The 26,729-nt window shown below is 40.1% G+C and overlaps 1 protein-coding gene across 2 annotated transcripts in view; it reads right to left on the bottom strand.

Moving 5' to 3' along the window:
- Positions 1–26,729, bottom strand: part of TSPAN8 (tetraspanin 8) — a 56,305-nt gene that overhangs the window by 10,682 nt on the left and 18,894 nt on the right. The window contains exons 2-6 of one of the 2 annotated variants that reach the window (XM_032854798.1): positions 20,243–20,411; positions 7,508–7,570; positions 2,527–2,664; positions 962–1,036; positions 753–860 (exon numbers count right to left, since the gene is read on the bottom strand). In XM_032854798.1, the coding sequence (XP_032710689.1) occupies positions 753–860; positions 962–1,036; positions 2,527–2,664; positions 7,508–7,570; positions 20,243–20,302 (444 nt within the window). In that variant the 5' untranslated portion in view covers positions 20,303–20,411. Of the gene's footprint in view, positions 1–752; positions 861–961; positions 1,037–2,526; positions 2,665–7,507; positions 7,571–20,242; positions 20,689–26,729 lie in introns of those variants that run through there. The other variant, XM_032854797.1, reaches the window with a different exon arrangement.

Here is a 26,729-nt window from a genome sequence, read left to right as displayed (position 1 = left end):
TTTTGTTGTTTGTTTTTGTTTGTTTTATGTTTACAGAGTAGTATTTATGAATATTAAAATATTCGGTAAGAGCCAGAGAGTATAATACCTTCAATGCCTGTCCAAGTTTTGACTTTAACCTAAAGACAGAGAAGCAGCTCCAATAAGTAAATAAGGGAGAGGCTGGTATACCAATTAAAAAAAAAATAACTAGTCAGACAACTGGGTTCAAATTCCAAGCTCAGTACTCATTAGCCTTCAGACCTCTCCAACACCTAACCCCCTTATCTATAAAAGAGGGATAATAAATATATAAGGATCCATCTCAAAGAGTTGTCATAAAAATTAAATGACCTGCTGAATGTAAGGCCCACTACATACTAAGTAGCAAGAAATGATACATGTAATTATTTTTATGACAGAGGGGACAGACATGGAGACAGAGGGAGAGAGACTTTCCAAATGCCCCAAACACACTATCCTGGTTAATGGTAAGAAGTATGAAACAACTATTGATTTGGTCCATTGAGGCTTAATTGGTCATAAACATATCTTCTTAATCTCTGTCCTCCTAAACTGGGTCAGAACTTCATAAGAAGCTGGAAACAAAGTCAGAAATATTCTTGGATTTTTCTTACTGCATAGTGACAGAATAATCAGTCAAAATCTGCAAAACGGAGACATGTTTTTACTTTAAGGAATACTCTTGCTAAAAATTAAGTAAACGCAAAACTGACGCCCCCCTCCCCAAATGACCTATAAATGCTAATTACCTTTTCTTGAAATGTAGCCAGGGCTTCCTGGAATGCTTGTGCCTTCTCGTCTGTCTCACTTAAAAGCTTTATATTTTTATAGAGAGTCTCATTCAGAATGCGCTCGGACTGAAAATTGAAAAGTATTGTTAAATTATTCATGCTGGAAAGTAGTATTTTGATATTTCAGACTTTTCCGGAATTATCAAATATCACGTATATATACATACATCAGATCTGAAGGTAGCTCCCAGGACACCTGCTGCCACCTGCAGGAGCAGGATCAGAAGTAAGCCTATGAAGAACTGAAAAAAAAAGAAAACAAATGGAAGACGTATTATCCCCAGGGCCTTCAGTCACATCTTGGGACATTTGGGCTTGGCGCATTGTTCTGCAATCAGGATCACATTACCGTTGGAAGAATAACCACGTTCCTCATTTATTCTACCCTTTGCCTCAAAAAAGACAATTTTGGGCCATTAGTCGTCAAAAACCTTTGTTTCAAACACCGACTAAGCAAAGCGGTTAAAACAAAAATTTACTGAGAGGATTGTAGACATCGGTGTGATATTGAACAGAAGGAAGTTTGAACGTTTACATACATACAATTATTGGAATATTCTTACTCTTTTTTCTTCATCAAATGCAAACTCGCACACACTTTAGGACAAACTTCAGAAGGGGAGTTCAAAACAAGTTTTCTACCGTTAGCAGAACCACCTGGGATCTCATTATAAATGTATACTTCTGAAACCTGCCTCACATCTACCGAATTCTAACTTGAAAGAATGCAGCCCACAAATTCGTTTTTCTCTTTAAAACAAGCTCCTCAAGTAATTAAGTCTCCCAAATTGCGAATGAGGCCTTATTGATCAAAAGGCAACCACTAGGGATACTATTAAAATCCTGCTGAGTTCTGTGTCTCTCTGCCTTCCCTCATAATACACAAACTGTTACACGGTATCTTTCAGGGACTGACACAATACTTATTCTATGAGAGAAACAAGCTGAAGTTATCTCTGTAAACACTAATGTTAGCTTTTATCTAATAAATATGTCAGGATCTTTTTCTAATATTTTTTCTACATCTATTTATAACTTTCTACTGTACATGGTGAAAGTAAATGTCTGGATTATCCCAACCCAATCCATCCTCCCTGAAACTTTCTAAGCAACAAATCTGATTACCTCACTCTCTTACAATTTTGTCAGCATGGAATAGGATTTGGCGCTGTCCACACTCAGACCCATCTCCTATCATGTACTAAAAACAGCCTCTGTCACACTCTAGCCGCACCCAAGGCCTTGTCATTCCCTAAACATGCCAGCACCATGCTGACAAACTCTCTCTCTGGAAAGCCCATCACCCCCTCACCCACACAAACACCACTTTCACTTCTGCTTCTAGCTTGAAAGTTCTCTCCTCTATCCTTGCCCTCCTCTTCTTGGGCCATACACACTATGGCTAATAATTGGCTTGTCTGTCTTCCCTAATGGGTTCTAATTGTCTTAACATCTATGTATCTTTTAGCCCAGTATCTAGCACACAGCCATGTACTCAGTAAGAAGGGAGGAAGGGAAGGAGGGGGGAGAAGGAGAGAGGAAGGAAGGACTATAATTTCTTAGGGCATCCTCTAATCTAAGCTAAAAAAATATTAGCCTCTATTAGTCAACCCCCTTAAACAAAAGTTAGAGTTTCTTCAGTCTTGGCAAGTATTTTTGACAGACAATGGAAATGGAAGACCATCCTCAGAAGTCCGAAGGTTGGGTGTTGGGATCTGTCTGGAGAACTCACCAAAAGAAGCAAGCAGCGGCTTTCTCTCATGGCACCACAGTATCCCAGGAAACCCAGAATCATGACGATAGACCCCACAGCGATCAAGATGTTCACAGAAATATAGGGGCTAGTAACAGAATTCCCAGAGTTGAGAATCTGAAAATAAAAAAGAGATGAATGACAGAAAAATCCCTTTCTTCCATGCTGGTTGTTCGAAAAATATCCATTGGGTACTTAGTATGGACCAGGCCTTATTCTGGCACCTTGAGATACTTCAGTGATTTCCAGAAGCAAAAAATCCCTGCTTTCAAGGAGCCTCCATTCTTTTGAGGTATTACTTACCTGAATAACATTTTCCAATTTATATTTTTCTAAGATGATATATTGAATGATGTATTGAGGAAATGTCATAGACTTTTAAAATGGCAATTATTTTTTTTTAAAGATCTTATTTATTTATTTAACAGATAGAGATCACAAGTAGGCAGAGAGGCAGACAGAGAGAGGGAGGAGGAAGCAGGCTCCTGGCTGAGCAGAGAGCCCAATGTGGGGTTTGATCCCAGGACCCTGGGATCATGACCTGAGCCGAAGGCAGTGGCTTTAACCCACTGAGCCACCCAGGCGCCCCTAAAATGGCGATTATTTTTAAAAGCTTAGAGGGATAGGTACTTTCACCCATGATGCGATTTTTGGTTTTCGTATTTTGTGTTTTATACCTAAGAGTCACATAGTAAACCACGCATATTTTATGGCAATCTAATTATTTAAATTCGAAAGGCAAGTTCCTCAAACTACCAAGAGACCCAACAGTATGAATGAGTCTTAAAAAAAATTAGGATGAGCCAAGTAAGCCATATTCAAAAGAGTGATTGCTGTATGATTCCATTTATATGACATACAAGAATAAGTAACTCAGAAATCAGACCAGTGCTTGACTTTGAATAAGACAGGAGGGAAAGACGGAACCAACTGCAAAGGGATATGGTGAAATGTATGGGTCAATAAAAACGCTTTGCATGTTGATTGTAATAGTGATCATGCAGGTCTATACATTTGCCAAAACAAAAAAAACTATTTAAACCAAGAAAATAAAGCTAGTTGCTGACATTCCATGTAATTCTGTCTCCTTGTTCCCAGAAGGTATGGTCTTTAGAGTCGTCAGAAACTCTTTATTTTGCCTGTTAAGCAATGGTATATTGAGGAACACATCCTAGGGCTCCTTATATGGGCTTGGGCTACCCTCCCTGCATAATTCAGTTTTTCTCTCCAGTAATACAGATAACCCTTCATCAGCTTTCTGATACCTAGCCTCGATCTACCACTTGTTCTCCAGATAAATCATAAGCGAAAACTAAAGTCTTGTGCCGATTCTGTATGCGAGTGCTACTGGGATCTAATCCATTGGTATGATCTCTATCTACCGGGCTATTTCCAGGGAAAGTCCTAGCTGTTACACTAACTCAGAGACTCTGCCTTCTAGAAACTGCTGCACAGCATGTGGGCCAGCATGTGGACTCCCTTAATAGGTATACATTAAAAAAAAAAAAACTGCTAATAATAATGTGTATGGTTTTTAAAGACTTTAAAAACCAGCTTATAGCCTAAAGGAAAGCTTCATTCAACGTTTAGAAAAGAATGCGCTGAAACTGTAAAAGCATTAAAACAAAGATTTATACTCTAGTCAGAGTCCTTATATATAACTAAGGTTCTAACCCCAGACTAGTCAACTAACCTTGTGGGGCCCTGGTTTCCCATTTATAAAGGAAACTGGGTCAGCCTCTGTGATCCCTGAGGCCTCCTTTGTCTCTAAGAGTCTATGCTTACAGATAATGTTTCAACCTCCATATTTTGAAAGCGTGGTTATGTCCTAAAGATTTTTTGTTTGCTTTTCAGGTTTTTTGTTTATTTAATTGTTTGCTTGTTCATACTGGAGCTAAGAAATTGGTTTTGTTAATAAACACATAAAGCACCTGGGTCAGAGCAGATAATGACCCAAAAGAGCAGCATTAGGAAACCCCCTCTACCCACCTACCGTCAAACATCGCTCCCCTAGAACATTGCGGTCAGTGCAGGTAAACCTGAAGGCGTCTGAGAGGGATAACTCACTGTCTTGAGTTGTCAGAATTCGGCTTATAGGCCAGACAGAAATAACAGGTCAAATACCTACAGGTGAGACTGTAGAGGGCAGCCAGCATTGTAATGAAGCAGTTGTAGAAGACTGGTGTGGGCAGCGTGACCCCTTGCCAGAGACTGGCCAGAAAGCAATGTGTTGGATGCCTGAGGGTTTGCTGTTCCCAGACCAGCCCAACAAGTGGCTCTTCTTTTTCAGGCAAGAAATGGAAATCTGAGTTTAGGTGCTCACTCCAGGAAAGGGAGAGCAGTTTCAAAGACTGTCTTGGATGAACAGTGTCTGTGTGGGTGAAGACAAAGGGAGAATGATTTCTAATGGCTGAACCTTGAAGAAGACTCAGGGTGTTCTTTGAATTCTAAGAGATCTCCTGAGACAGAATGGCTGCCCACAGGCTTTGCCTCAGGGTGCTGAGTTTCCCTGAGGGAAAACAAAGCGTCCTTAGCAGAGATACCTTGAGCATAAAGAGATATGCTAAAATTTGTACACAAAGACCTCCCAGACATTCTTCCTTTCTGCCTTCATGCTCCAACTTTTCCTTGTAAAACTGGTGCCTCTGTTTTTCCCCTACTAAAATTAGTTCTTTGCAGTCTTGATTCTTAGTCAGAGACTTTAGATAAAAATAAATCAAGGGCACCTGGGTGGCTCAGTGGGTTAAGCCTCTGCCTTCGGCTCAGGTCATGGTCTCAGGGTCCTGGGATTAAGCCCCACACTGGGCTCTCTGCTCCGCCGGGAGCCTGCTTCCTCCTCTCTCTGCCTGCCTCTCTGCCTTTTTGTGATCTCTTTCTGTCAAATGAATGAATAAAATCTTAAAAAAAAAGAGAGAGAGAGAGAGAGAGAGAAACCAAGCCAATTTCACAGAAGCCAAGCAGGTTCCTGGTGTCCTAGCAGATACGGACTTTCCATCTGGGGTTCGAGGCTGACAGAGCACAAGAGTCAAAACGTAACAGAAGATGCTGCCTCGCTCTACGAATTCATTCTGTGTCCCCAGATGTGGAGTCCCACCCTCTCAAGGACAACAGTTTTCCTTTAATAGGTTCAATGTGTGGAATTTCTTAACAGACTAAACACCAAAGTTGTTTACCAGAAGGACTTGGGGGAACGAAAATGTTCCCATATCAACCAGAAATAAAGTGAAATAAAAGACAGGCTGCACACACATCTTAGAAAGGCAAAAGCGCCCTCTGAATAGGCAGCTGTCTAATCTCTGGGCTTAATTATGCGTCCGAAAGTCAGACGTCAGCTTCTAGACTACAGAGGTTCCGCGTATCTTCAACTATCCTTCTCGAGTGCAAACCCAGGGCCCAAGGCCACCTGGAAGTCCCTGTTAACATTTATCAGTATAAAACCATAAATGAAATCCAGATGGACTAGGATGTTACCGACTAGTTTGCCACACCTGTCCCTCACCCAGTTTCCTCACTGTGGGAAGGCACCAAATGAGGAAGCTACCTGCCCCTGTGATTCCTTGGGTTCTCGAAGGGTAGAAAGCAAATTTGAAAAAGAGAAGAGGAGATAGAGAAGGAAGGAAAGGAGGAAGGGAGGGACGGGGGGAGAGAAGGAAAGAAGGCAGGCAGGCCAGCAGGAAGGGAGGAAGAGGCAGAAAAGCCACCCAGTTGAGGAAAGGAATCAGAACAGATGTTAATTTGCTTTTAGTCTCTCTTACAACAAGACTGTCTCCAAAGGCATTCAGCTTCATCACAGTATAATAAGAATACATTACTTTAATCGCTGGTTTAGTGTATCTTAATAATTATCAAATAAGGATCGAAATTTCTCTTACAGGCAGAAACTTTATTTGGGCAAATAAATACCTTGAAAGGGCTCTAGCAGTAGAAGACGGGATCCTGAATGGTGGCAAGAGCCCAGACCACAAAGAATAAGGGAACTGCTGTGCATGCGGTTAAGAATACTTCGGGGGGTGGAGGGCCCCTCAGAAGAAGAGGGAAAGAAGAATGGAAGCAGGGGAGTCACGGAAATGATGCCAGCTATTCTGTTGGGTAGAACCAAAGGAAGAGCCCCACGCGCCTCCCTCCTCCTCTCCCCTTCATGCACTCTTTTGCAGTCACAAAGGGGATGTAGTACGGAACGGAAACCTCCCATGTGCGATCCAAAGACTGGAGCCAGAATTAACTCTACGAACTAAACTTCATCCTGACCTGTGAAAATCTTGGCAAGCGCTTTGCCACGGGGTGTGGAATGGTGCCTGGTGAAGGAGAGGGGCTTGCGCTAATCTTATCTAGATATCAAGAGGTTGGACACCCCCGGCCCACGGCTCAGTTAACCTTAGTGGGACTGGTCTCTTACTGTTCTAAGGAGTCACCCTCAATGCCAGTTGGCACAGGTAATTAATCACTAACCACCTTTGTACTTTGTTGCCTTTAGATTCAAATTCTTCTTCTCCAAAAGAACTTCTCCTCTTCTTTAGTTCGGACCAACCTTCCACCTTGGTATCAGCCAAATGACGGTCAGTACCTTGTACTACAGACACTGTTGTTGGTGTGGAAGAATGGCAGTCTGTCTCCTCCAGCTACATACACTTCAGGCCAGCCTTCCGCCCATAACAAGGAGCCTGATTTCCATTTTAGCCCCTTCCGATCTCCACGTTCATGGCAGTCTTCTTATCTTTGAAATAACACCCCTCCTTTCTCCAAAAGGATTGACCCATGCCTGGCACAGTGCCAGGCACATAGTGAGTAATTAAATTTGATTAATTAAATTGAATTAAATTATAAGATCACATACCAGCACAAAGGACATGAAGCAGTTAAGGGAAAGGCTATAGAAATATTTATATTATTGTTGTCATTATTTTCATCATTGGAAGAGAACCTGTTTTGAGAGCAGAGAAGTTTGTATCTATTTATTTACCTCTTGAGCATCTTTGTTAACTTGTATCCAAATTGCTGCTCCCAGGATCAAGATGCCACATAGCTGCAGAAAGAAAAAAAAAATGTGTCAGAGGACAACAGAGACAAGCTGCGACTCTGACTGAACACACCCCTAGATCATAACGGCTTATCACTAATCATACATTACCACCTAAAAGATGTAAATCCCCCATGTTCACGTGCAGGTAATTGCTAAAACGTTCCACTAAACTTGGTAAATTTGTTAAGAATAATTCTGTTTCCCATCCACAGTCCATTCATCGGTCTGCAGACGACAAGTCACTACCACTACAGGGGAGACGAACAATAGTTTTTCATATTTCAACACTAACTCTGTGTTTTTGCTAGATTATAATAGCTGAAAGATAGGTCACAACAGTTTAAAGACAAAATATCCTTACTAGGTCCCTGGGTTTGTCTCAGAAGCTGTCTTGGACCAAAGGGGAAGAAAAAACTAGTCATCAAAACATTCCTTCAAGATTCTAGAAGCAAGAAATTGGGATAGGCAGGGAACAGTAGTACATCTGACAAAATCTTCAGGTAAGCAACAAGGGTTTACACTTTTTGTATCCAAATAAACTCTTTTAAAAATAAGCTGTTTTAGGTCGTAAAACTTACCCAGAGAGGAGGAACAATGAGCAACAGTACTTAAACTCTTAAATGCATTTAATGACTTTCCCAGATTATTTCATTTGGACCAAAGCCAACACATAAAATGTGAAACACATTTTACTTTTGTGTAAGGAAAATCCTCGTCTTTCAGGGTTTGATTTTGTTTTGTTTCATTTCAGATATATATATATATATATATATATATATATATATATATACACACACATATATATGTGTGTGTGTGTGTGTGTGTGTGTGTATTATAGCCTCAAAAAAATAAAATCAAAGCTCTATCATTAAAGAGAGATGTTGAGAACAAGTTTGGTAACATAGCAAACATAGCAGCGCTCGCAAGATTTTCTAGACTGTTCTGGTCATGGGGTGCTCTGAGAAATTCCTGAGTCTTCTGAAGCTCGCTGACCTTGTCCTACCATTGCTGATGTGCATGGTTGAGCCGTACACCAGCAAACCCAAAACAACTGGTTCACTTTCAATGGCTTCTGAATGTAGAGTCAAAGGCTTTGTTAAGGAATAGGGAGTACCATTAGCAGCTGAAAAATCGGAGAATATCCGTGTTGTCTAAAAGATCTCAAGAAAGTCATCTGGGTTCAAACCCTTCCTTTCAGATCAAGGAGCTAGAACCCCAAGAAATAACAGTTCTGTCATGAAAATCCAGCCCCACTCCTAACCCAATCCGCCCCTCCACATGCTTTAACTCTTACCAAATAAGGAAGGCAATGGAAAACCAAAGCTCCTTCTCAAATCGCCAAATAACCTGCACAATTTAATTATCTTACAGTCACACACTGGCATACACCATAAAATTCAAACCACTGAAAAGACAGCTTTAGAGCCCGACAACCCTCAGTTTTCACCCCCTTTCCACTAAAACCTAATTTCACTTGCAGATGGAGACAAATGCTCATTTTAGTAGTTCTGTGTTAATAAATAAGTCTATAAGGATTTATGTTGAATGATAATGAGACCTCCTGAGATTTTCAGTAATTTACAGCAGTTAGATTTTTGTTTATTGTTTAATTTGTTCATGGATATTTTCTTTCTTTTTCTTCTCAAGTAGATTTACATTGATTGTCTTAATAGTTGCTCTGGCTTTTAGCTTTAACTGAACATAGCATTAATTATCCAACTAGCTATTATGATTATTATCCTTATCTGATATTAATTTATGAGACTATCAGTGAGAAAACCGTAGGAACTCCTAGAGACTAAGACTTTGGTTTTTCAAACCCTTAACTTTTGTTTGTCTCTGTGTGGCTCTAGTTTACTTTTTAAATCCTTTTTCATATCAACTCATTGAGAAGTCAATGAAATCAACCATATTTTCCCTTGAAATGATAACTTTTAGTCTTCTCAACCACAAAGTGTTATCTGCAACACTAACTTTAAAAGAAGGAGTATGAAAACCACAAGATAGGGGTGCCTGGGTGGCTCGGTAGTTAAGTGGCGTCTGTCTTCCACTCAGGTCATGATCCCAGGGCCCTGGTATTAAGCCCCGCATCCGGTTCCAGGCCCAGGAGGAAGACTGCTTCTCCCTCTCCCACTCCCCCTGCTTGTGTTTCCTCTCTCGCTGTGTCTCTCTGTGTCAAATAAATACATAAAATCTTAAAAAAAAAAAAATACCACAAGACACACTTACACACCTATTGAAATGGCCCAAACCTGAAACACTGACAATCCCAAATGCTGACAGGGATGTGGAGCAACAGAACTCTCAACCAATGCTGATAGAAATACAATATGGTACAGTCACCTTCGAAGACAGTTTGGCAGTTACAAAACCCAACACACAAAACCCAACATACTCTTATCCTATCATCCAGCAATCTCTACATTTATGTCCACACAAAACCTGCACAAGGATATTTATAGCAGCTTTATTCACAATAGCTAAAACTTGGAAGCAGCCAAGATGTTCTCCAGTAGGTGAATAAATGGATAAATAAAGTGGTACATCTAGACAAGGGAATGTTATTCAGCACTAAAATGAGCTATCACTCCATGCAAAAACATGGAAGAAACTTAAATGCATATTATTAAGTAGAAGAAGCTAATCTGAAAAGGCTACGTACTATAGGATTCCAACTATATGACGCTCTGGAAGTGGCAAAATTATGGATTAGTTTTAGATCTTAAAAGATCGGGGGTTGCCAAAGAGGATACAGCATGAATAGGTAGAGCACAGATGATTTTTAAGGCAGCAATAATACTCTATAATTATGGATACATGTCAATGTCATTATACATGTGTATAATGTATAATGTATATATATTGTATATATATATATAATGTATATAATGTATATAAACCCATAGAATGTACAATGTCATTATACATGTGTCCAAACCCATAGAATGTACAAAACCAAGAGTGAGACCTAATGAAAACTATGGTCTTTGGGTGATTATGATATGTCAATAGAGGTTCATCAATTGTAACATGTGTACTGCTTTGGTGAGTGATACTGAAACCAAGGTAGGCTACGCATGTGTGGAGGTAAGGTGTATGGGAAATGTCTGTTTCATCTTTTCCATAGAATTGTACACCTAAAACTGCTCTTTAAAAAATTCCATTTATTTTTAAATTATTTTAAGTAATTAAAAATTAATTTTTAAAAAGAAAAATAAAGAGGGGCACCTGGGTGGCTCAGTCGGTAAAGCATCCGACTCTTGATTTCAGTTCAGGTCATGATCTCAAGGTCGTGAGATCAAACCCCACACCAGGGTTTAAGATGTTTAAGCTTAAGATGCTCTCTCTTTCCCCCTCTGCTCCTCCCCACCCCACTCGCATGCTCTCTCTTTCTTTAAGCAAGAAAGAGAGAAAGAGAAGGAAAGAGAAAAAATAAAAAGAAAAAGAGTAAAAGAAAGAATATCCGATTCTTTCAGAAGTCAAGAATATTTTGCCCAATTTCAATTTCTACAATTAGCTAAATTTTCTTAGAAATTTTGAAGTTGGATACATTGTCATTTCCATCGCTATCTATCTTTTCTTCTAGCTTAATCTTAAAAACAAAAGAAACACATGTTTAGAACATGCCAGTCTCATCTTATTGAAAAAACTTACATATAAAAATCAGTCTAAATAATATAAAATTATTAAATTTTATACTGACTTTAAAAGTAAATTTATTTTCTATCAAGAATAATAATTCTAGAGTCATGGTTGATATTAACCTATTTTATCCCAATTGTTACAAGACTAGCTATCATAATGGTTCTCTGAGCCCTTTTCCAATTTGGCTTTGGGTCTTTGTCCCCCAGCCTTCTTATACTGTCTAAATAATCAAGAGTATAAATTAAGATATAAGTACCTAGCTCTGTCCCAATTTCTGTTGAGCAGGTTGTAAAAGGAAATGTAAATGGACATGCAGAACTGGCCAGGCCTACTGCCCCCAAACCCCAAAGGTTTCTCCTTGAAGGTAGTCATTGTGGTTATCACTCAGCTCCTATAAGACATCTTTCTTTTTATGGAATTAGGATGCAGTTGGTTTGAGCCAACATTCTAAGAAATTAGGTAATAATTTTGATGTTTGCTTAGGAGCATGCATGCTATGGACTGAACTATATCCCTCCTAAATTTACATGTTAAAGCCCTACCCTGCAATCTGACTGTATTTTTTTTATTTATTTTTTTTTTCAGCATAACAGTATTCCTTGTTTTTGCACCACACCCAGTGCTCCATGCAATCCGTGCCCTCTCCAATACCCACCACCTGGTTCCCCCAACCTCCCAACCCCTGCTGAGATAGGGCTTTTAGGAGGTAATTAAGGTTAAATGAGGTCATCAGGGTGGCATGCTAATCCAAGATGATTGGTGACCTTATAACAGAGGAAGAGATCTCTTTGTCTCTTTCTCTCTCTCTATGCACCAGCAAAAACCGTGTGAGGACAGGTCAAGAAGGCAGCCACCCGCAAGCCAGAAAGACAGCTCTCACAGGAACCAAATTGACTGGCGCCTTCATCTTGGACTTCCAGCTTCCAGAACTATGAGAAAATAAATTTCTGTTGTTTAATCCATCCAGTCCATGGTACTCTGGTATGGCAGCCCAAGCAGAAAACAGGGCACAAGCTGAAAACTACAAAGTGCCAGGAAGAAAAAGTGAGGTACCATCTAGAGCAAAGATAAATGGTACAGAACCAGCTGATTTGTCCTCTTCTTGGATACGGTGTCCGCCAATCATCCCTACTCCTTCCCTCTCAATTCTACCTTTTGATTTATCACAGTGTATTTAAGGGGCATTAAAAATGGAAGAAAGTGCACAGCACTCTGTTAGGGGAAAGTATGGATCATGAGCTCTATCATTATTGGCCCAGAATGGACACATTTTCGGTAAGCTTAAGGGAAAGCTTCCTATGCGGCTCCTGAAAGGCTATAAAAGAATAAGAAAATATCCAAATGGATAACCTGGATGACTCCAAGATCTATTTTTATGGTAATCCAAAAACACCTCCGGCCATGAATGCAGGAGGCAAGGATTCCAAGAGCCCTAACATTTTAGGACAGAATTGCTTTTGTTGATTTTCAACTTTCTTTTTTAAATAAAGATTTATTTAAAAGCCTAGTTCCATGGCATTGTGGTTAAGATGATGCAGAGTGCGCCATTGTTGCCTGTGAGAACTTTTTTTATATATGAGATTATCTTTTTTTTCCCCATTTATTGTATCCTCTTCTTCAGGAATACAAATTGTTCTGGTTTTCCATTCTCTTGTCTACCTTCTTCCACCTCATTTATCTCTTTCTGATTTTCCCCTGGGAGGGTTTCTCAATTTGGGATTCTCTCTCACCGTTTCCATTTAATGTTTCTGGAGTGGATTTTAACTCTGTCATTGGGTTTCTGGTTTACATGAGGTACTTCTTTAGTTTTAGTTTTTTCACCCCATTCTATGCTTTTCCAGTTGACTGTTTCTGCTCTCATGGCCTCCATCGTCTGTTTCATAGGGAGTTGTTTTCTGCCATTGCTCTGTGGATGCCAATTCCCAGGTCCTTTCTCCATGATGCTGGAGTGTTTCTTTCAGGGATGTGTGCTTGTCCTCTAAGGTTTCAGAGTTTCCTGTCACTTGTTCAGCAGTCTTTATTAGGACCTATGCTGGATTTTCCCTTACTCATTTTTGAATAAGATGAGACCCATTCTGATATATTATTCAGTGAGAGTAGGTTTTGCACTTTGCCTTACTCTAGTGACATGGCTGACAGTAATTCTCAGACCTCCTGTTGGAGGAGAACTTGCTGGGCCTTCTCTTTCCAGGCATGGCCTAATGCAGCTCTGACTTACTGACCGTGCCTCCTCTCACTCACACATTATCTGCTTTTCTGATGCTCTACACCAGTGGAGTTACTTAAAAACCTCAATTGTCAGCAGGCTCTGCCCTCATGGTTTTTCAGGCCCTAGTGACTGATTATTTGTTGTATCAAGGACTAGCAAGCACATGGCAAAGTGTCTCTAGAGTTGCCTTCATGTCTCTCTTCTGAACCCAGTAAATAAACCAAAGGCCCAGTACAACTGCTGAAAATTCTGATTTTAAGGAGCTCTAACTTTAGGAGAAAGAAATCAAATTTAGGAGGATGAAATCAACACTTCTTTGTGACATAAATAGGGTCTGGGTGAACACGCTTCAGGTTATCTTTGCTTCACTAAAGCATAAAATCACTAAAAGGTACATAACTTCAAAAATAGGTAAAGAGAGCTGGATGTTCAGCATTTTATGAGCATGGTTACGAGTTAATGTTTCTGAATCATAAAACGGATGCAAATTCAGGGGCCACCTGGGTTCAGCATCTGTCTTCGGCTTAGATCATGGTTTCAGGGTACTGGGATCAAATCCCGAAACGGGCTCCTTGCTCAGCAGAGAGCCTGCTTCTCCCTCTCCCTTTGCCCCTCCCCCTACTCATGCTCTCTTGCTCTTTCAAATTAAAAAAAAAAAGAAATGATGGAAATTCGGGAATGTTTTTATCACTTTGAATCAAAAGCACAACCTGCAGAACTGTACATACATTTGCAGGGCCTGGGGCAAGGACACCAAGAACAAACAGTCCACAGCCCACAGGTCTCTATATTGAGAAGTTATCATTCATGGTAATAAACATATACAAAATGTTTCCGATCATCCAACCTTGACAAATGTGCCCACTTAATCACCTGGAGGACAAGATTTGATTTTGAATTCTCTGACTCCTCGGAGTCTGCTATCAGCAGAGGGTGGCCTGGGGAGAAGTGCCCTGCCCCTGGCCCTCACTCCAGGCTCTGTCCTTGAACTCCAAAGGACAAAACAGGGATGACTGTGGATGCATCAGCCTGTAAGCCAGCCCTGTTCCAACCTGCTCCCATTCCAGCAAACAGCACCCCACACCATGAAGAAGGGTCTAGACCCTTCTAAGGGACCCTAGAAACAGGTTTGGAGCCATTTGGGCAGGGAAAATTGGGGTCTCAGGTCCCCAGCTTGGAGGCCAGGCTCAGGGTGGCTCAACAACTCCTTGTCCCATGAGGCCAGAGGAGGGCCAGAGTAGGGCTAAAATCATATTTCAGTTTTTAAAGCCAATTATGTATAAAATATTACCATGCCAGACTCTAATACTTTTAAATTAAAAAGCAATATGATGGGTGGCATTGGGGGAAATTGCATTAATTGCACTATTATTGCATGTGAGTCCCTGGTATTAGGCTCTCAGAAAGTATCTTATTTATTCTTCACAATTAACTCTCCTGGATAAAATTATCATCTTCATTTTACAAACACAGAGACTGGGGCACAGAAAAGTCAAGGAACGTGTTCCTGTCCACAGAGCAATATGGAGCGAAGTCAGGATTTGAATCTCAAGTCTATCTGCTTGCAACATATGCCTTCCTTCTTTCCATTTCCCTCATCTGTGCTAGAAGAATTTTCTGCCTCCATCATATTTCTTGCCATCTTATTTCTGCCTCTGTTTCAGAATCCAGCACTGGAACTGATTTCTTACTATGCAGCATAGTTGCATATTTTTGTCTCATAAAAATGTCCATACAATGTTGGTGGAAATGTCTGCTTCTTAAACATTTCTTTAACGTTCACCTGAGTTTTTTTCTATGCCTTAACTCATTTAACCTTCCCAACAACTCTAGCTCAGTTTTAAAGATGAGGAATTCTAAAGCACACAGAGATTAACACATTTCCCCAAGGTCACACGGCTAGTGATGAAGGAGCGGAGGTTCAGTCTGGCCTCTCAACCCCTGGGCTTGGCTGCCTCTTGTCAGGGTTACAGTTCCACACGACTGCATAGTGGCAGGAAACCACTGCATTTACCAAGTTCACACATTCCAGCCATAGTCATGTGTTTAACCTGGGAGATTTCATCAACTGACAGAATGAAATATCATCGGGCCTGATTTTTTTTCAGCTTCCTCCATCTCAGTTATCTCTGTCTTGACTCTCTTTTTTGCTGCCGGCCCAGCCAGCCAGGAGACCCAGGCACCACAAAAAATACAAGGAAAAACATCAAAATTCTGGTTCCTGGACTCCCTCCAAGTTCTGACTTCCTTCTGCTCTCTTCAGATGGCTTCAGGTCCCAGCACCCTGCATTTGTTGATATATTTGGCTCTTACAACCTGGCTCCTCCTTCTCACCTTACCTCAGTTGGGATTGGTCATGTGATCTCACTCCACTTTCCTTCACGCAGGGCTGGCCTCTCCATAGCTCCCTTTTCGGGCCTCCTGGAGGTTCCACTGCATCCCTGGGCGAAGGCTCTGTGTCCTGTGCTTACCCAGAATAACTACCACACCCCAGCATCTATACTACTCCCCAGCCTGACCTATTTGAGAGGACCATAAAGGAAAGTTGGGCGGCTCATCTCTTCGGACACAAGACTTGGAGAAATAGATTTTGTACCTGGAATTTACCCATTCTTTACAACACCTCCACTTCCCTGTGACTTGCATCCAACACTAGCATCAGTGATTAAGAATGATTTCCACTTTTACATGTTTTTCTTCAATTGCTAATTCTGACAATTGGAAATTGCCCCATATTTACGTGACCTATCTCAAGTTCTCTCCCAAAAGAAACTGGTATGTTTAGCTTACATGACCATATGCATATCTCAGAGATATTTCAACATCTGGCCCTATTTTGCGAAGGCTTAGTTTTGCAAGCTACACCAGAAGGAATGCATTTGAACACATAAGGCCATGGATATCTATGAGAAAACCACATCAGTGGGACTGTTAAACTTGTTGTTTAAGTAAACATTAGGAATGTGACAAATTGCTAATTTCCTATGAAGGATCATAAAATTCCAATGGGGAACGCTGGTTTGGGGATAGAAGGGAGAGTAGAAATAGCAGTGGTTCCCTAACCTCAGGGACTCCTGCTATCTAAATTTTGAATGAAAATGTTGATGTCTCCTGTTGGCTGAGAGGTTATCACTGGCCTTTACCTCCATTCCTCTTACTCGAAGACTCCTTTTCGAGATGTGTCATATAGAGATTGTAGGTCACACCGATATGCAGATGGGAAGAACAAGGCCTTTTACCAGAGGGAAGATAGAAATATCTAACTGAAATCTAATGCATTGGAAAGACTTTGTCTTCATTACCAGAAAAACAAGAGATAATGGGGACCATAAAATAATCAGAGAATCCGGGGAAAGCAGTGACAATATCTGGGTACAACACAGTAAAATCTCTAATCTTAAATATATAATCCTGAACCTATAACATGCCCCTTGCCTAATCACTCTCTGTCATTTCAGCTTAAAATCCAGATTTCAAATTCCTGAGTAGCTCTTTAACGGAACACCGATCTCCAATGTATTCACAATCTTTGTGAATGCACTTTATAATGCTGTTTTTAAACAATATAGATATATTTTAATGATTTCATAATTTGAAGACTTTTACTAGTTTAGGTACTTTAGAAGAATCTTATTAAAATAAGAGTCATGTATTTATTGACATATTCATATTTTGGCTTTTTTAAATGGCCCATATACATTTTGTGCCTTAGAAAGAGAAGGTTTGTAGATTTTTAAAAATAAATCTCAGGACTTCTTGAAGAAAAAGCTGATTCCAGGTCTAGGGCAAGAACTAGGGAAATAAGCCTGGAACATCTTGTGATACCAATGTGAAAGAAGTTACGCTAAGATCGTGTCAAAAGGACTGAGGAGCCAACTTGAAGATGCTCCCCAATGGCCAAAGATAAAAGAGTTACAGAAATGCTTGCTAATTACTGTTGCATGATACCAGGAAATTAACTCATCATTTCGAAATTGGTTAAGTAAAGAGTAAGGAGCATTTATGCTGCCTTTTTTCTTTTTTTAATAAAAACTGGGTACTACTGGTAACCAGTCAATAAATGCTGGGTTTCTCTATATTGAAAGTATTCCCGCCCATACATGAGGTGATGGATACAGAAAATCACCAATTTGGAACTCTTAATGGACTGTTTCTTAGGTTCTTGAGCATCAAGTGGCAACCAGCATCACAAAAAGTGACCCAGTCAGACAGTATGTCTGTAATGGCCAATGAAAGAACTCAATATCACTTTGAAAGCAGTTGTGCTCCCCTGCCCCCCAACCCCCAAATAACCACCTGAATCCCTTCAAGGTGACAAATTCAATCACTAGATTAGAGATAATACAGAGGACATGGGGACATGATAAACTAGACCACGGGTACGCAAATAGCAAACTCCAGACTGTGGGAAATGTGGAAAGACCGACAACACACATCAATACATAAAATTTCAAGGGCCGGGGGGGAAGACATAAAGATGGAAGGAGAACCTAAAAGTGAAATTGACATACAGGATATATCAGCCAATGGCAAATTGTGAACCTTATTTAGATTCTGAAACATCCCTAGATGGGTATTCCATAATTAAGAAATTCTTGTTAAGTTTTTAGTGTGACAATGACATTGTGGTTACGTTTTTCTCTCTTTTTTCTTTTTTAAGAATTAATTCTCTTTTAGAGATATATACCAAAATGTTTACAGAAGAAATGATGTATCTGGGATTTGCTTCAAATTCATACAGGGTGAAGAAAGTGAATGAGAGCACACACACAGAATTGCCTTGATGTCCTCACTGTTGGTTGGGGCTCGATGATGGGGTTGATCACCTCTTTCTATTCTGTGCTTGTTCAAAATTCTTCGTAACAAAAAGCTACAAACAAAACCAATCAAAGTACATAGGCATCCCTTTGTTTATATTCTACTCTCAAGGTTTAACCAGTTTTAAATATTTTAAGGGAAGAAATTTATCAGGACTAACTTTAAAAAACTGGCATATATTCATGACCTATACTTAATATTTGTAAAAACCAGTCTGTTTTTCTAGGAAAAAGAGGAAGTAAATGGGCAGATCGTCTTTATTTTATTATATTTGTTTATGTTCTCATTTATTTCACCAATATTTCATCTGTACTCATGAGGGTTGCTGACATTGAATGGAAAGTCATTCTGTGCAAGACTGTATTCCTGTAGTTGTTTAATTAGGTACATCATTGTTTTAACAGGACAGAAGTTTACCAACATATAGATACCAGCTGCCTGTTTACTAAAGGTAACCAGGTAAAAAACAAAACCAGAACTCTCTCCTGCCTATACTACATAAGCCATTTTTTTTCAAAGATTTATTTACTTATTTGTCAGAGAGAGAGAAAGAGAGAGGACAAGCAGAAGGAGCAGCAGGCAGAGGGTTCAGCAGGCTCCCTGCTGAACAAGGAAGGAGTCCTATGCTGAACTCGATCCCACACTCTAGGATAATGACCCAAGCCCAGGGCAGACACTTAACAAACTAAGCCACCCAGGCGTCCCACGCAGAAGCCATTTTTTAAATCTAGTATTCAGGGGCACCTGGGTGGCTCAAAGGGTTAAGCCTCTGCCTCCGGCTCAGGTCACAGTCTCAGGGTCCTGGGATCGAGCCCCGCATTGGGCTCTCTGCTTAGCAAGGAGCCTGCTTCCCCCTTCTCTCTGTCTGCCTCTCTGCCTACTTGTGATCTCTGTCAAATAAATAAATAAAATCTTAAATCTAGTATGCAAAATAAATTTTTCATTTAAGGACATTGGACTATTTCTACTGATTCACTTCTGAACAATCATTAATTACACCTACATTACTAAAAATGATGTCAATTGTCCAATATCCCAGCCTGCCTTTTACCTTTCGCCTTCCATATCTTATTTTTTCCATTTTCTAAGATTTAATGTGACTTATCAATTTATTCGCTGTCTTATGTCAACAGGCTTTCAAAAAAACCCATAAGACCTGCTAAAATACCAACCCTGTTGATTAAGAGGCAGGGTGATGACACATGGAAATACTAACTTTTTTTTAACCTAGTTTAAGTTTAATTTTTCCATGATTAAATAATTGTATTATTTCCCTCTCAAGTTTTTTATGACCCACTGTTTCTTCTTTGGGTCTCTGAAAATGATCCCTTCCTCACATCCCTAATTGAACACCCCACCATTCACCTGTTTCAGACTCAGATGTAAAGATTAAGATTCAGGGGCCGGGGGTTCCTGGGTGGCTCAGTGGGTTAAGCTGCTGCCTTCGGCTCAGGCCATGATCTCAGGGTCCTGGAATCGAGTCCCACATCGGGCTCTCTGCTCAGCAGGGAGCCTGCTTCCCTTCCTCTCTCTCTGCCTGCCTCTCTGCCTACTTGTGATCTCTGTCTGTCAAATAAATAAATAAAATCTTAAAAAAAAAAAAAAAAAGATTCAGGGGCTGGGCGCCTGTGGAATCAGACCAAATTTTTCCCACAAGATCCTTAAACCAGGGAGGCCTGCATGATACACAACGCAGAATCGTTGTCCTTTAATTAAGGGATTTTTTTTCCCTCTGTGATTGTTTTGCAACAATATCAAAACATTTATGAAATGTTTATCCTCACAGATCCTGAAGTCCACTTTTCTTGAGTCATTGGCTCATTTTCAATTACTGAAATAACCAAAGAAAGAACAAACAAAACCAAACAAGTAAATGGAAAATACATTTCCCTCCTCCTCTTCTTTCTCTAGTGCAGAGTCTGTTCTCATTTATGATATTTGTTTCAAGGTCCCCCTTTCTTGTCTAAAATTGATAATTAGGAAAAAAAAAAAAAAACACTTACCCAGAACAAGAAGTTGAAGATAAACATAGAATATTTTATACAGCCACTCACACCTGCCATGTCGGAAAACGATCAGGAATCCAGATGCCGTGAATGTAACTGTTCCTTGTAGGACTGTCCAGCGATATGCTCTGGAGTAATTTGCCTGCAGAGATTTCTGTGCCCACGGCTTCAGAGTAGAAATAGAAAGCAGAGGAGGAGTGGAGAGGAATAATCCAGTTATTAAAGTGGATAAAAAATTAACCCACACATTTAAATATCACAAGGGCTATCACTAGGCGAGTATGTTCTTTTGCTTGTCATGGCTCCTGGGGCAGCCGGCCAGGATATTTATGATCCTTTCTCAAAAAACTGCCTCCTCTAAAGTAAACAGATATCAAGTTAAGGAGTGGCGCTGGATCCGAGTGAGAGTGGCACAGTGATACGAGGTTGTTGGATTTCAGAAACCACAACTTGACTTCCTGCCCTCTATTTCTACTATAGGAAAGCAAGACTGTTTTGCTCTGACATAAAGGGACATTGTGTCTCAACTCGTTTTTGCATTGCATTTTCTCGACAATGCAAGATTTCTCCTGGGGGCAATAGAATGCGTTTAGAAATGTGCAAAATCTGAAGGCTTACCCCCCAGTCTCCTTTCATCCTGAACCCCAGAGTACTGGGAACAACCATGACATGCACCTGCCTTCCAAAGCTTCAAACTTCAAAACAAGTCTGCGGAGCTGCTATGCAGGCAGCACAGATACAGGAAGTGGGGAGGGAGAGACTTCCCTGCCTATGACAAGACCATTCAGCTTTTACCTTTATTTCTTTACAGTGTAAAGAGGGGGAAAATGCTCAGGAGTCACTTTCGGACTGCCTCATTGTGTTCATTTTATAATGTGTAGCCTTTTTGATAGTTCAGTTTATTGTTAAGGCTGAAGTACTTCCCTTCCCCTGGTAAGTTACACCCAGCAACAACTCCTCTCCACAAACTCAGTTTCTGGATTCCTGGTCCTCTTAGACAAAGAAATTCAAAATGAGAAGGTGGTCACAGTTCAGTGACCATAGATTGTACAATTTGTTTCTAGTGCTAATAGAAGGCAGCTGTGGCAGGTAAAAGGCAAAATTCTCTGACCTAATCAGGGAGGTGTGGACTGCTTTTGTATAAACAATTTGGGTCATGCTAGTTTCCACATCCTGCCTCTAAAAGGGAGTTCTTGTCTCCCTAAAGAAAAGAACCCTATACTTCAAAATGTTCTGGCGGGGGGCAGGCGGCGGAGATAATTCTTTAAAATCTTCGTTAAGTTCTATATAATAAGCTAGCATGGACCTGTAAGAAACTGGGTCAGTTAAAAGAATCTTTTTCTACTTTTTACTGACATATAAAGGTGCTCTTGAAACAATCCCACACCCTGAGTATGAACACAATGTATTTTTATTGTATTGGCATGAATAATATTTAGTGTGAAGGCCAAGTTCAGGATTAGTTAAAAAATAATGGCTTAATATTTAAATAATCATGAGAATTGTTGGAGTTCTATGCTGTTTCATCTAGAAAATGGAAATAATTTCACAAACTTCTACTGAGGTATTAATGTGGATAGGATTATCAGAAGCTGAAAGAAGAAACTGGTTTTGATTGAGTGAAAAACCAAAATGGATTTGAAGTCCTAGAAATGATGATCAGCTAGAGGTAAAAATAAAAAACAAACAAACCTATAGATAAAAATGCTGTTTTGTGGACAAGAATGTATTGAGTACTTACCAAATTTCAGTTTAGAATACATTTTTAAAAGAATATAATCTTAATTAAATCACTAATGAACTCTGAAACACAAAAATCAATGGATGCATTTTGTAGAAAAATTCCTTTTTGTAGAAGATTCCGATGTCCAGTTCAAAATCTAAAGGAGACAGTTCATTCCTCTGAATTCCTATCCCAGTAAATTTTGTAATCACATAACATTTACCAAAGTTAATACTGTGGAGTCCCTTTGTATTCCTCTTTCTTTATTGCCTGGTATCCAATCATTTCCCACAGTCTGCTGAGCTCCTAAATCTCCTTCAAATCTGGTTCCTCCATCTCCCCTTTCGCTACTGTCATTATTAAACCTGTTCCCCTCTCTCATTCCATAAGAACCTTAGTTTCCCTGCCAGTCTCTTCCCCCTCCATCTGCCTTAGCACTCCAGAATTTTCTTTTTCATTCTGTAAATCTCTTCATAAATACTTATTGATTATGTAATTCCCCTGATTAAAAGCCAATCAAAGGATGGCTTCCTGTCACCTACAGGATATGTTCCAGACTTCTTAGAATGGCTCTAATAGCACAGGATAGGTAGGCATACCTCTGCCCACCTCCCAGAACTTTCTCCCATTCCTCTCTATCTATCGGGTAACCAGTATCCATATCCATGAAATTGATTCACAGGACCAGAATATTTCTTGGGATTTTATGACTCTGTGTTGTGTCACCAAATTCTGGGAACTACCAACATGTTACCCTTCGCCCTTCTCAAAAGATCAATTGTCAAGTAAGGAAACATAGTTTATTTCAGAACTTGTCAGAATCCTAAATTGCGGGGCACCTGGGTGGCTCAGTGGGTTAAAGCCTCTGCCTTCAGCTCAGGTCATGATCCCAGGGTCCTGGGATCAAGCCCCGCATCGGGCTTTCTGCTCGGCAGGGAGGCTGCCTCTCCCTCTCTCTGAGCCTGCCTCTCTGCCTACTTGTGATTTCTGTCAAATAAATAAATAAAATCTTAAAAAAAAAAAATCCTAAATTGCTGATATTCTAGCAGGTGACAAAATACATAGCAATTCCCACATGAATGGGACCCCAGAAAGTATTTTTGAAAGGCATATCTTTGAACCAGTGTTACAGCACTTACTTATAGAAATGCTGATCTAGACGAATATCCACATTTTACACATAAAAAAAAGTGAACCCCAAGGAGATTCAGTAGCCCAACTCCACAAAACTGGCTAAGGGCGGAGCTCTTTAGCTCTAGACTGGAGGTCTCGTGATGATCAGATATCATGACAGACAGATATCATGGACAGACAGTATTCTGTCCACTTGCACCGACTATGTCTTATGTTATGTAATATGATTATAAGATGAGTCAGGTACCACCTTAGATCTTAAGAAGTTGTTCTATGCAGATATTTAACAGTGGGAGGGCAGAGGGAGGGAGGGGCTGGGGAGTGTCAGTGATATATCAGACCCAGGGAAATGCCAGGCCAGGAACGAGAGGTGATGGAGGGTAGGATATCACAGGAAATGACACTGAAGAAAAGAGCTAAAGAAAAGTCTAATAAATTAGACAAAGGTTTTCTGATGCTCCCATTGTGCCAAGTATTATCACTCGTAGTAATTCATTCAGATCCAGTTAATCATGAAAATTCTCCATAAGGCGGTAATAGTAAACTAGGTGTTGATAGCAGTATGGGGACCCTGGCATGGAGAAGACAGAGAGAAATTCCTTGTGTTCCGAGTAAAGGGCCTAAATAAAGCCATCAGGTACCCTACATGAAATACAAAATTTTCTCTTGGTCATCAAACAAAAAGGCATACATTTGGGACTTGAACCAGCAAGCAAACATAAAAAGGAGGTTCATTTTTCACCATGATATCATGTTTCCCTCCACAAGATACTTCATATCTTCACAAATGTATTAAATACATTTGTGAGATAACAGCAGTTTACAAAACAAGATTAAAAACCCCAGCCCTCATGGGAAATTATATAAAATATATATACAGATATTTCAGGTAACTAGATTTTGGAAACGAAAATATAAAGAGGAAGTTATCGTTCCACTACAACGTGAATATAAACAGATGCTCTTTATTATTATTTAAAGATAAATTAGCATATCCAGATAACTTGCCATTTAGTCATTCATTCAACAAACATTTATTGAACACCTACTATATTCTGAGTCCTGGGGATATGGCAGTGAACAAACAGAAAATGCTCCTGATCTCCTGAAGTTTGTACTCCAGAAAGGAAGATGACTTCCTCTTTGTATTTTTGTTTCCAAAATCTAATTACCCAGTATATTTGTCTTTGGAATAGGTATTGAAAAATCAAGTCATGTATTTTATTTTATTTTATTTTATTTTATTTTATTTTATTTTATTTTAAAGATTTTATTTATTTGAGACAGAGCAGACCACATGTGAGAGAACATCTGAAGAGGGGTGAGGGGTGGGAGAGGCAGAGAGGAAGAAGCAGAACTCTCCAGTGAGCAGGGAGCCCGAAGCAGGGCTCAATCCCAGGACCCTGGGATCATGACCTGTGACCTGAGCCAAAGTGAAATACTAAACCCACTGAGCCACCCAGGTGCCCCTCAAGTCACATGTTTTAGAGAAAAGACTATATTCTATTTTATTGTATATAGTCTCCCATTATAACTGTCATTGTATACTCTACGGGTTTTTTAATGGATCGTGGATATTCATTTCCTCAAAAGCTGATAGCAGTAGTAAGAGAAATGATGTTGAAGTTTCTCTGCCTTATGACTACTTAGGTGTGGGTGTGTAAGTGCATGAAGATATGAGGTCATACATTATAAACAATTAGAGTGAAGAGAAAGTTTTGGTACTTTAGCATTTCTCATTTTGAAAAACCTTTTTTCTTACTTTCAGAAAATGAAGGGTTGCTCATTTACTGGTTTTTATGATTCTATTTACAGGAGTAGAGCCTTGGCTCTTGTCCTCTAGTCCAATTTCAGCATTCCCAAGACTAACATTTTTCTTCCACTTTCATTTGAACATAATGCTCTATGCTTCCTATCCTGTGTGCTTATGGAGCCTAGCTCATAAAAACCTCTTGCATATTCCCACTGGGGATGGCAAGCATCTGGTATGAGAATGATCTGTCTCCTTCCTTTGTAGGACATTTTGAAACAATAATATCTATTTGTAGTATTAATTCCAGCTCAAAAAAAAAAGTGTGACTTGGACTTGTCTTCGTGAAGTAGCAAGAGAGTGCTCATGAACAATGGATATCCAATATTCGTCCTCTTTTACAGATAGTTTTCCTCTAAAATAGTCATGATTTGTACCTAGACATAAAGTCACTAACCATATAGGTTACAAAGGAAAAATATGAAAATATGCATCAGAAAACAGACTTTAGATCACCAAAATCAATTTTTTAGAAAGATTTATTTATTTGAGAGAGAGAGAGAGAGAACATGAGCAGGGGGAGAACCAGAGGGAGAGAGAAACCTTAAGCAGACTCCTCACTGACCACGGAACCTGACACAGAGCTCAATCCCAGGACCCCGAGATCATGACCTGAGCCAAAATCAAGAGCGAGATGTTTAACCAAATGAGCTACCCAGATGCCCCACCAAAATATATTTTCAAGTGTTTATTAGCAAAGACTGAGACAAAATGGTACAGTGATTAAAAAATGCACTTTTTGACTATGATGGATTAGAGATGCCTATGAGTTCTTATTAGATCTCACTGCAGTGTTTATACTTCTTTCATGCTTGCGGCAAGATGAGAAAGAAGCCAGAGCTGCTGGGTGTGGGCCAGGGTCAGGCTCTAGGTTGGGCAACCCCTGAACCTCAGCTTTGCCAGCCTTTCCTGAAATGATCTCCTTCTTAGGACAGATTCACTTTAGATGATATCACAGGAGCCAGAATGTCAATTTTGTAGATTATCATGAGACACACACCCATGAAGCCATCCAGCATCAGAGAGTAGCTGATCAGACAATCCTCTCCCTGTAAGTAAGCAGCAGAATCCAGAGCACACAGAGATAACTTCCTCAAGGGTAAATTCAGTAAAGGAGTAGGTGGATGCATGGCTGAGATATGATAGTCCCTTGAGTCTAGAACCATATCACGGATCCAACAGCCCAGCCCACCAAATGACACTCAGTGAAGGCAGCAGCCTCTCCGTGGATATTGCTGTGACAAACCACGGATTTCTTTCCCCCAGGGTGGCCCTCTCTGTACCCTCTTCAGTCTGTGCTTTCTCTGTGATCACAGTCTATCCCCAGGCAAGGGGATGTGAACATTGGGTATCCACTTACTGACCGTAATTACCATTCTGTCCTGCTTCCAAGATGGCATTTGACTTGCATTTTAGAGATTTCTAAAATTCCTCACTTAAAAATGACTGCTCTCTTGGTCCATGCCTATAGATTTTCCTAGTTGATGTCTCAGAGATCAATCTTATTTTCCTTCTCTCCGAATCGGGACGTGTGCCCACGTGAAGACTAGAATATTCAACAGGAGAATGAAGAATACAAAACAGAGCTTTGTAATCCCCAGCCCAGGATCATTGGATACTCTGTTTCTGTGCTGCATATTTGCCTGGCTGTTTGCTTTTTAAGTTTAAAGTGTAAATGCCAACCTGCTTCTCCCTGAGTTCTCTCTGAATCAGTCCTTTGTTTGGTCGGTTCACAAGGTACACATTCGCTGCCAGGCATGATTAGGCTCTGAGGTAACAGTGATTAAGAGGCAAGGAAATGAGTAGAGGCCACCAAC

Source organism: Lontra canadensis, unplaced genomic scaffold (assembly GCF_010015895.1).
Source record: "Lontra canadensis isolate GAN:19392208 unplaced genomic scaffold, GSC_riverotter_1.0 scaffold9, whole genome shotgun sequence".
In the NCBI taxonomy this organism is placed as follows: Eukaryota; Metazoa; Chordata; class Mammalia; order Carnivora; family Mustelidae; genus Lontra; species Lontra canadensis.
This window is presented reverse-complemented; position numbering and strand designations above follow the sequence as displayed.